This window comes from Maylandia zebra, linkage group LG4 (genome assembly GCF_041146795.1).
Source record: "Maylandia zebra isolate NMK-2024a linkage group LG4, Mzebra_GT3a, whole genome shotgun sequence".
Lineage (NCBI taxonomy): Eukaryota > Metazoa > Chordata > Actinopteri > Cichliformes > Cichlidae > Maylandia > Maylandia zebra.
In genome coordinates, this window is record NC_135170.1 from 25,015,177 (window position 1) to 25,026,038 (window position 10,862).

At 39.3% G+C, this 10,862-nt stretch overlaps 1 protein-coding gene across 1 annotated transcript; it reads left to right on the plus strand.

The window, feature by feature from the left end:
- The first annotated feature begins 1,350 nt into the window (after positions 1–1,350).
- atp5pd (ATP synthase peripheral stalk subunit d) lies at positions 1,351–7,375 on the plus strand. The gene is made up of 6 exons (XM_004559497.1): positions 1,351–1,495; positions 4,467–4,605; positions 4,925–5,021; positions 5,740–5,811; positions 5,993–6,055; positions 7,110–7,375. The coding sequence occupies exons 2-6, from the start codon at positions 4,484–4,486 to the stop codon at positions 7,239–7,241; spliced, it is 486 nt and encodes a 161-aa protein (XP_004559554.1). The 5' UTR covers positions 1,351–1,495; positions 4,467–4,483; the 3' UTR covers positions 7,242–7,375.
- Positions 7,376–10,862: the final 3,487 nt, after the last annotated feature.

The window sequence follows — 10,862 nt, forward strand, 5'->3', positions numbered from 1 at the left end:
CATGTAGGCAGTTAAACTGTTTGACCGTCTTCCGTAAATGATGGAAGTGATACAAGAGTGAATGTTATAACAGGGTCCGAATCAGCAATTGGCCTTACTTTGGAGTCAAACTCATTGGGAGGTAATTGTTCCTGGCAGGTACTGAAAGTGACCATTATCCTATAATGACAGAGATTGAGTTGATTATAGAGAAACAGGATATAAGGGGGTGAAGAAGTGGTGTTTTAATGATCCTGATTGGGATACATTTAGAATAGTTAGTGATCAAGAAATGCAAAAGATTGATATGAATGTGGGGGTGGATGAGTTAAATTATTCTATTTGTGAGGCAGTTTTAGAGGCGGCAAGCAGGGTGATAAAAAGGAAAGAAGGTAGAAGGAAGAAGACAATTGTACCTTGGTGGACGAAGAAGTGTGATAAAGTGATTAGGCTTTTAAGATATTAAAGAAGAATCACAATTTTCAGAATTTCACTGAATATAAAAGATAACAAGCTAAGGTAAAAACAACCATTAAAAATGCAAAGAGGGAATTCTGGAGGGGTTTTTGTAATTCAGTGGGGAGGGAGACAAAAATACAGAATGTTTGGTCAATGATTAGAAGGATGAATGGTATGAAAAGGGAGTATCGTTATCCAATCTTGAGGGATGGAGTAGTAACATGAGATGAGAAAAAGGCAAATGTGTTGGCAAAAACTTTTAACATCCACAGTTCAGGCAATGTTAGTAAGGAAGGGCGATGAGGAAGAGAAATGACAATTACAGAGAATGGAGACTTATTGGAACTGGTAGAGGATACAGATGATTCATTAAATATTCCTTTTACAAAGACAGAACTACATCGAGTACTCTAGAAATCTAAATTATCAGCACCAGGAATAGATCAGGCATGCTATATCATGTTAAACCAACTCAGTGAGTCAGCTAAAGATCTTTTGTTAGAGTTGTATAACAGAGTTTGGGAGGGTGGAAAACTGCCACAAAGCTGGAAGGAGGCTGTGGTGGTGTCCACCCAGGAAATTTACAGGCCTATCGCTTTAACATCAAATGTCTGCAAAGTAATGGAACGAATGATAAATGAAAGATTAATATACTATACAGAAAGTAAAGGCTATATATCTAAACATCAAAGTGGGTTCCGAAGAGGGAGAAATGCAATGGATCCGGTATTGTGTTTGGAACATGAACTCAGCAGAAATAAATAAAGAGAATGTAGTTGCAGTGTTTTTTGACATAGAAAAGGCTTACAATATGATGTGGAGAGAAACTGGTGTAGCAGTTGTGGTCCCAGAGTTTATGGTGGAAATAGGGAAAAGGATTAATGATGGGCTTTGTTTGTTTGGGTTTTTTAGGGTTTTTTGAGTGATATTCCAGACCACACTCCATACCAGTTGGTGGCGGTAATGCACCTTTCAGTTGTTTGCCAACCGCCAATATATATGTAGAAGAAGAAGACAGTCTTCCGCTTCCTGTCGGCGGTCTGTCCCTGCGGAGTTGGTATGTACATGAAGTTCAGATTTATCAAAACAAACCTTAAAACTAATCGCCACAGTCTAATCTTGGACATCTTTTTCAAAGTTGTTCACAAAATGTTAGAAAAAATAAAACGACAGCAACGTATAAACTGTGTTTACTGCGTGCTAACCTCGGGATGCTTATGCTGCTAATGTTTAGCTACGTTTTAAGTTCATTAGACTGAAGGCACATTGCGTTAGCTGTATAACATAAGTGTGCGGATGGGACATTTTAATAAGAACAACAATAATAAATAAAAAAAAACAATCTGTTAAGAAAAACAACCCTTTAATGGCTCTCACTGAGCAATATTTTACCCAGAAAGTTAAAGCAGCATCGTTATTGATTGTAAGGTGATAATCAGTATGAAAATTATCTTCAGACAACGATTACATTATTTTAATTAAAAACAAATAAATAAATATTAAAAAGCCTTCTGTCCGGTCGCGCACCTTTGTGTTTCTGTAACATAAATCACAAGCCGATATTTTCCCTATGACAGCACCGATCAGCTCCACCGACTTTCGGGTTTCCCTGCATGGTGCTGTTCACCCAGTCAGTCTAACGTGGGCAGCTATATGCTCAGTGCTCATTCTCCATTTTTAGACAATGACCAGCTCAATGTGTTTTAAACATACCAGGATATTTTAAATATTCCCGAAAGCTTTCTTTGATGTGAGATCGATCATCACTGCAACTACACCATACAATTACACATACACGTATCTGCACTCAGATTGGATGTCAGCCCATGTTACGCTGTCATTGTGACAGTAAACCCGGTTAACCTGTGACACAACTACACCTGGAATGCTTTCCAAAAGTACCTCCTGTATCCTAGTCCTAATCTCTTTTCCTAAACTCTTACAAGGAAAAGTGGATAGGAGAATTTCTCAGGACTTAGGAAAAGAGAACAGCCTTACACTTGTCTCTCCTTAACGATGTGACTCAGGATGTCCGCCGTGTTGAAGATGGACTACAAAGCGGCACACTGCGTTCCAACCCTGTTGTTTTATGGGGTGATTTAAATGAGAAAAGCCTGTGAAAAAATATCCCTTATTACAAAGGCTGGCATTTTAAAGATGGAAGAACGTTTAGGGTAGAGCTGGGCGATAGAACGATAACGATATGTATCGCGATATAACTTTTACTCGATAGAGAAATTAAGCTATCGCGATAGACCTCGCCGCTCTTGTCCTCAAAAAAAAAAAAAAAAAGGTCAGCCAATCCAAATTAAGTAGCGCAGAGCCGAACCAATCACAGCCGCAGCGTCACGTCGCGTGACTTGTTATGTACAGCACAAGTGCCAAGCCGCACGTGTGTTTGTTTGGGAAGCAGCCAGCGGGTAATGGAGCCAGCGCATAATGGAGGACATGAGTGTGCCGACTAGAAAAATCAACCGAGCGTGACCGAAGAGAAAACAGATGATGGTTCCAATGCCGGAGAGATTGTCAAACGGAAGAGCCATAGAAGTTCCCTAGTGTGAAGGTATTTCGGCTATTTCAAGTCTGACAAAAATAGAGTAGCGTGCACTGTAAATTGTGCCGAAAGCAAGTCTGGAAATACAATAAACTGGTGCATGCGTCACACTGCGCCACGTTATTGTTTCGGTGAAATGAATTTCTACAATACTGTTACTGTTAATTCTACTCTCTGCAGTGTTTAAATGCTTACATATACACACAGTTACTGTCCGTCCACACATACGACTCTGTTCTGCTTCTATGCCCCAGCTTTGTTTACTTTTTCCCACCGAGGCTTCTAGACTTCTGATTGGCCAACATTTAGGCACGGTTAGGAATCTAGCGCCACCTGCTGCTTTGGCATGTTCATAGCAGCGTTTTCCTTCATTTCTCCCTTTATGTGTGGACGGGATTATTTTTTAAAACGAAAATGGAAAATCTCCGTTTTCAAAAATACCCGTGTACGTGTGTACGTAGCCTCAGTCTCTGACTGGAAGCGCTAATTCGTCATTCGGCTTTTGTCAGACTAAAGTAACTGTTAAAACTGTTTGAAAAGCTCAGCTATACAACAAGGAGAGATTGAGAATTTCCTTTTAGTTCTCAGTTTATTTGATATTGACAAAAGTTAGTCAGTTTTGTCTGTTCTTCTGTAAAACAAACTAAGATTTATTTTTAGAATTAATATTTTGTTTCTAAGTGGAATTGACAATTTAGTCTGTTTCGTTTGTCCTATTTTGAAACTTAAACGCTTTAGCGGCTGCCTTTTGTGTAGTTTGCAATATTTGCCTTTATTTATCTGAAAAAGTCTCATGTTCCTTAAGTACATCTACCCTGTTAAACTTATTATGGGAAATAAATATTTAACATTTCACTACATATCGTACTGTGTATGACTGTGTACGTGACAAATAAAAAAAAAAAAAAAAATTGAATTTGAATTTTAAATAAAAACAAGATGCTGATTATTTCACATTTTACTTGTGAGCAACGGCACATTTAAATCTTACAAATATAGTTATTTGGCTTATATCGTGATAGATATCGTTATCGCCTGAAATGAAAAAAACATATCGTGATATGAAAAAATCTCATATCGCCCAGCTCTAGTTTAGGGTCAGATTTACTAATGTCTGCAGCAGCGCAGAGCCTTCTTTTGATGTTAAAAAGCTGCTGGATTTACTAAATGGCCTCAATATAAGTTTGTCACCTGAAAGTTGGGAACAGAGGTATTTGTAGGAGTTTCACTTTCAGGAGAAGAATCTTTAAATGAGTCAAGCAAATGTAAATATGTTTCTTATGAAAACCAGTACAACCTTTTTATGGAATACTTTTATTTGTTTTCAGATTTTGTTTAGTGTCTTTCTGATGACTGAAGTGTTGCATTAAAAACAACCAGCACAGGAATCCAAATGTAAAGCTGAAATTGTGACAGCTTCAGTCCCCACCAGTTAATCTGAAACACCGGTCTCTGGTCTTGTTGTCCTCTTCAGCTCACACATTCCCAAACATGGCTGGGAGACGAGCTGCACTGAAGGCCATTGACTGGACGGCTTTCGCTGAGAGGGTGCCGCCCAACCAGAGGACCATGTTCAACAACCTGAAGACACGAAGTGATGCCATTGCTGCCAAGTGTGTATTCAGTCTTCAAACCCTGTTCCAGCATTTTACAAAGGCGCATTGCGCCCATAAAATAGCCTGATGTGAAGTCACCAGCATGCTCTTCTTTGCCACCCGTGTCATACATGTTTGGTATTATTTCTTAGTATTTAGTTAACTGTAATTAACTTTATTTAGACGACCTCTGCATCTGTTATTGGCATTGCATCATGAGTATGCCCAGAATACATCTGTGAAAGTGTGCAGATTTTGTCAATAGGAGCTCTTCTGTCATGTCTTGTCTGTTTACATGTCTTGTGATGACAGTAAGTTAGCTGTTGTGTGTTCACAGACTCACCTCTCTACCCGAGAAACCTCCTGCTATTGACTGGAGCTACTACAGATCTGTTGTGGCTAAAGCAGGCATGGTGGATGAGTTTGAAAAGAAGGTAAGCCTGCACTAAATGTACCGATTCAAAAGAAGTTGGCACCCACGCAACATACAAATAAACATAGAATGCAATGATTTGTAAATCTCATAAGCTCCTTTTTTTTATTCATAGTAAAACCTAGAAACGTGTTTGAAACATATCAAATATGAAAAATCTACCACTTTTAATAAAAGTCTGTTGATGGGTGAACCTCTGCCCACCTTTCCTTTTGAGATTCTGCCTATCTAAGCTGCTTTTTATATAACCAAGCATGCAACTGCCCTGTTGCCAATTAACCTAATTAGTTACAAAATGAGATGTTTTATTAGCAACGAATTGCAAATGAAATATGATTTGAATTCTGTTCTTTACATTTTACACAGTGTCCCAACATTTTTAGAATCAGTGTCGTAGTGCCTCTACGATAGCTTTAATGAAGAAATGTAAAATGTTAACGTCATATTAATATTACTGATATTTTCCAGTTACAGGCTTTTGGCAAAATAATCATGCTTTTTAATTTGCACTCATTTTTTCCAGCATTTTTTAAAGTTTAAACCAAAACAGCAGCCAGATTCACTTTAGTTACAGTTTTTCACAGGGGTTAGAAACATTTGAACCAGTGCTTAAAAATACTGGGAAAAAATTAGCAGCTGTGCTTTGTGTATTTTGCGTACTTGTGGCCTTTTTTCCAGTTACTTGAATGTATAAACCTTATATTTAATGTGTCCCACAGTTCAGTGCCCTGAAGGTCCCGGAGCCTGTAGACACTCAGACAGCAATTATAAATGCTCAGGAGGAGGAAGCGGTGAGTGCCTCTGTTTGGAGATGGTGGATGTAAGAATGTGTGTCCCATCCTGAACATAAAGCTGAGAAGGACAAAATCCAAAGTTTAATTTTGAAAAAATAAAAAAAGTCAAGCACAACATAAACACGGATAATGAACATGCACATGAATGAGTCTTTTGTAATGTTTACTTGTCTTCCAGAACAAAACAGCCACTGCCTACATTGAAGCATCCAAGGCTCGTATCGCTCAGTATGAAAAACAGGTGAGCCTTATACTTTTCATTTGTTATTTTTGGACAACTTAAGTGACATTTAACTTTTTCAACACCATCTTTCCTTAAGCTCAAACATCAGGCTATTTTCCGCTAGCATCTACTTGACTTGACTCGGTTTTGCATTAGGTGTTAGTACCTGGCAGCAGTTTGTCAGGAGCTGGAGCAGAAACACAGGAAGCGATGACGGGATTTTCACTTGCCTCGGGGGTCCAGAAAACGTTTGCACCTGTTAGATCAGGTTAAAGTATCATAGCCACACCCGAGACAACAGGTGACTGCTGGAAAAAGTGCACTGGGGCGCACAGCGTTAACATCACAGAATTAATTAGCAGAAAAGGCAGTTTGGAGCTCCACCTGTTTGAGGCGAAGGGCAGTCTTCAGATACTCTGTAATCATTATAGCATTTATCCAAGTTGCAATGGCAGCCTCCGCTCCCCCCTCAACACTTATACTCCCAGAAGTACAAGTATATGTATATATACACACGTATACATTATTATGTATACGTGTCTCCACCAACTCTGACAGCCACAGTTTAATTTCAGGCTGGCACACATTCAGAGACAGAGGAATATTAAATAAATTGGCAGTCCAGAACACAGTCACAGTCAGTGATAATAATGATAATAATAATGATGTATACTTTATTGATCCCCGTGGGGAAATTACTTGTTTTTTTTCTCTGCATTTGGCCCATTCACTCAGTGAAGCAGTGGGCAGCCACTGAGCAGGCGCCCGGAGAGCAGTGTGTAGGGACAGTACCTTGCTCAGGGGTACCTCAGAATAGCCGTTCAGTGGATTCGAACCCCCAACCTTCCGATCATGGGGCAACCACTTTACTCTGTATTTATCAGATTCAGGTGGGTATTCAGTAGCACCCAGTGCTTCTGAATATTGGGTGTTCATGGAAAACTGGCAGCACATTTTATTCTGAAGGAGAAAAAAGTCGGCTGAGACATTTCCACTTAAGGCCTAGTAGGGTTTATTAAAGCCATGTTTTGTTTTTTTTCTTTTTTCTGATCATCTTTTCTTCCTTTCCCAGCTGGAAAAATTCAAGAACATGATCGCATTTGACCAGATGACGATTGAAGACCTGAATGACACATTCCCAGAAACAAAGCTGGACAAAGAAAAGCATCCTTATTGGCCACACAAGCCCATTGCTGATCTGTAAATTCACCACACTATTTATATTCCATATGCTGAGGAAAGATCTGTCTATAAGTCTGTACATCAACTTCTCAAGAAATGAAAGCATCGTGTGTTTTATTTCTTTGTAATTTGGCGTAATTAAATCCTGAAATCGTGGCTCCTCTGTCTTGTTTTTTTGTGGTCATCAAATAGCGTCAAAGTTCATCAGTGTTCACAGACCCATTATAAACAACCTCTCAGATCCCTCGCAGGCAAACAACTGTTATTTTATTACAGGATTTCTTCCCAGGCGTCATGAACTCAACTTGATACCTTTAACTGTTTTCTTTCTAAATTTGGTATGAAATATCGCCCGGCTCTCACTGAAAACTCGACCCTTGTGGATACACAGTTTTTAAGCACACACTCGGCCAAGTCACACTCAGCAGAAAGGAGAGTACAGTTTCCCTCTTTCGTGGGGTCGGTGCTGCCTTTGGGGAACCCGCAATGCCTCGTCTTTGTCAGTTTTCCTCATCAGAAAGGCAGACGCAGCTCTTCCTTATTGTATATTTACTTCTGTGTGTCGTTAGGTAATCCCTCGATGTATGAATACATGCTATACACTGTTACGTTAGACAGTCAAGCAATCCATCAGTTTGTGGACAGCTATGTCTGCAGAACAAATGATCATCCAACCCTTTTATTACGCAGTGTCAGTCTTGTTCAGGCTTTGTTATGACTACAGTATAAATCCGCATTTCACCACAGATGGAAATACGAGCAGTCTCTCTGGGACTGGAGAGAGACTTTAAACATAAAGCCCGCTTTCTGTGCTCTCACTGCACTATTATTATGGCTTTGGTTTGTGGCTTAATGCTGTATGTAACTCGGCCCATCACTGCAGGCTTAATGGTGATAAGTACGGGAATGTACCCCAACCTCGACGACACCGACGAAAGCTGCTGCATTAAGAGGAACCTGCAGGGGGCGACATTGGGCTGAAAAAGCATAATGAAGCGAGTCGAGCCTTCTGTGTTCAGCAATGAAACATAGAGTAAAAACATTGCTCTACCAGCGTTTTTGCCTGTTTAAGCCTAATTTACTATGAAATGAGAACATTTTCTCAATCATGACCAACTTTTGGCAAACCTCTACAAGCAATTCTAGTACATTTATAAAGCACCTTTTACAGACAAAGTAACAAGGTGCTTGACACCTAAAAGAATACACAAAAGGAAAACATATATTAAAGAACACACATGAAACTTCCCAAATGCCAAAAAAGAATGCCTTAAGTGTAAAATGAGTACAAGGCACCAGCAGTAACCTACGCTTCAAAGACGTAACAAACATCTTGGAAGAGTAGGTCAGTAAAAGTTCGGAGAGGGTCTGTGGTGTCTTAACCATTCAAAGCTTTGAGAGTTAAAACAAGAACTCCAAAGCTAAGAGGAGGCAGAGTGAAGATACTCCAAAATATGAGAGATATGAAATCCCTAGCTGTATTTTAGACAGACTGAACCTGATTTAAAGATGATTTTTCAAGACATTTAAGTAGACAGTTGCAAATATTTCAGCGGGAAAAGATAAGAGCATGAACAATTTCTCCAATTCCACCTTGGAAACATTTCATCTTACCTCAGCAGTGTCCCTGAGATGAAAAGATCAAGTCAGCTTCCTGACATAAAAGCCTTAAAGGCAGGTAACTGTCCAAGATAACCCCCAGTGTTACACAAATTTTTAATCTACAGAAGATCTCGCAGATCTGAGGTATTGTTTGATCTTTGGGATTAAATATCTGAGCTACTGTTTAGTCAGAAATGTAATTGTTGAAAATGAGCTTTTAACCAACACTTGATGGCAGTCTAATATGTCTTTAGATCTGCAAGTTTAGAAATCTGGTTAGGTGGGAAAGAGCAGAACAGCTGGATGCTATCTGCATACAAGTGATTTTAAAATTTGCAACTACTTGTATAAGAGGTAAGTAGTATGGGTCCCTAAAGAGTGTGATCCTTTACAGTACAGTGAGCATCAGCAGTTCTTGTAATTAACTTAAAGAGTAATGCAGTAATATAAGACTCACAAAATTGCATGCAGATAGATTGCACAATAAAAGGAGATTCATGAGGATTTTAATTTTAAACACAAAGCAACACAAAATGGTAAGCAGACTGCATTTATGCTTCTAGTCTAGCTCGACCACTCAAAGCTCTCAGAGCCACAATCACCCACTTTGACATGTTGACTTGAGGAGCTGGGAATCAAACCAAACTTCTAATATATGGAAACCTCGGTCTGTCTTCTCCTGAATATTGAATAAATATGTTAAAACGATTCAATTTAAAGATAAAATGAAGAGTAAGATTAACATTTCGGCCTTGCTGTAGTTACAGACAAAAACTAGAAATGGAAATCTTCAGCCCGCTTCACATTTTTAGCAGAGTGGGCTCCCGTGGCCTCATCCATCCACTCTGATTTCTCCCAGTAAGACATTCCACAGTGGAGCGGTGATAATCCTCACAAAATCTACACAGCATGTCACACTACAGAGCGCTCGTCTCTTTAGTCTGCGACTGGGCAAACTCGACGTGACGGTGTTGCCACCTTTGCATACAGCCTCAACACAGTTTTCTGGAATAGATACCAAAGAGTGAGACTGAAAAAGAGAAGGAAACAGTCTGAAAAAAAGTCAGTGGGGATAAATTGTTGGCAAAAACAAAGCAGGGGGAAAATAAAAACATGCTTTTTTTCTTTCTTTCTCTTGATAAATGAGACCACAAACATATGTGTTTCATCCCCTCTTGGTCTGTAACTGTGTTCTTATTTTTCTGTTCTGCTGTGCAACACAACAGGTTCCCGACTGTGATTAATGGTCAGTGGGAGTCACCTGTGCTAAGCTACTATGCGAAACAGCTACACACATATGCAAGTGTGAGTGCATGACCCCCTGTAGTTATACTTTCCCTTGCCTCAGCCATTCTTTTCCCAGCTGACCATTCAGCTGTTGCCAACACTTGTCTGCTTATTAACTGTTGCCACGGCTCAGGACTCGGCGCACTGTTTTACAGCCAGTAATGATTTTAATGAAATCCCTCTGCTCTCCTGTGGCATGTAACCTGGAATACAGAGTATAAGATGTTTCAACACCAATGTGTATTAAAAAACTGAGCCAAGATGACTTGGAGGGCATAATCTTGGTGTGAAAGAAAATATCTTAAACATCCAAAGTGCTATTCACAAGTCTTAAGTCACCCCTCCATTCTTTATGTTGTAAATGTGAAAATACGAGCAGCCATGTATTGTTATTCGCTTTCTTGTAATTTCTCAGTTTGAAAAATGAAGTCATTGTGAATCTGATGCTTCAGTTTTTTTTCCTATTTCTTAAGAAAATCATTTTCAGATATAGTTCATCGACTGCAGATAGTTCTTAGGCCTGACACTTTTACAGTTTCTTCAATTTTTGGGTGGAGTCACTTTTTGGGGGGGCAAAAATAAAAATAAAAAAACCAAAAATGATCATTAGTTGTAGATTAAGTTTGAAAATTAGGGAAGAATTTATTGTTTTGCAACAGGCTGTTAGCAACAAAGTCATTTAAAATGCAATTTTCCTAAGTTGCCTTTTGTATGTAGACACAACACTGGTTGGACTTTTGAGTGTGGTGCCTTT

Bases quoted from the DNA above. Each gene is read 5' to 3' on its own strand.
- atp5pd (XM_004559497.1), top strand. From the start codon at position 4,484: ATGGCTGGGAGACGAGCTGCACTGAAGGCCATTGACTGGACGGCTTTC. The intron at 4,606-4,924 runs GTGTGTATTCAG...GTGTGTTCACAG, and splicing joins AGTGATGCCATTGCTGCCAA to ACTCACCTCTCTACCCGAGA. The intron at 5,022-5,739 runs GTAAGCCTGCAC...TGTGTCCCACAG, and splicing joins TGGATGAGTTTGAAAAGAAG to TTCAGTGCCCTGAAGGTCCC.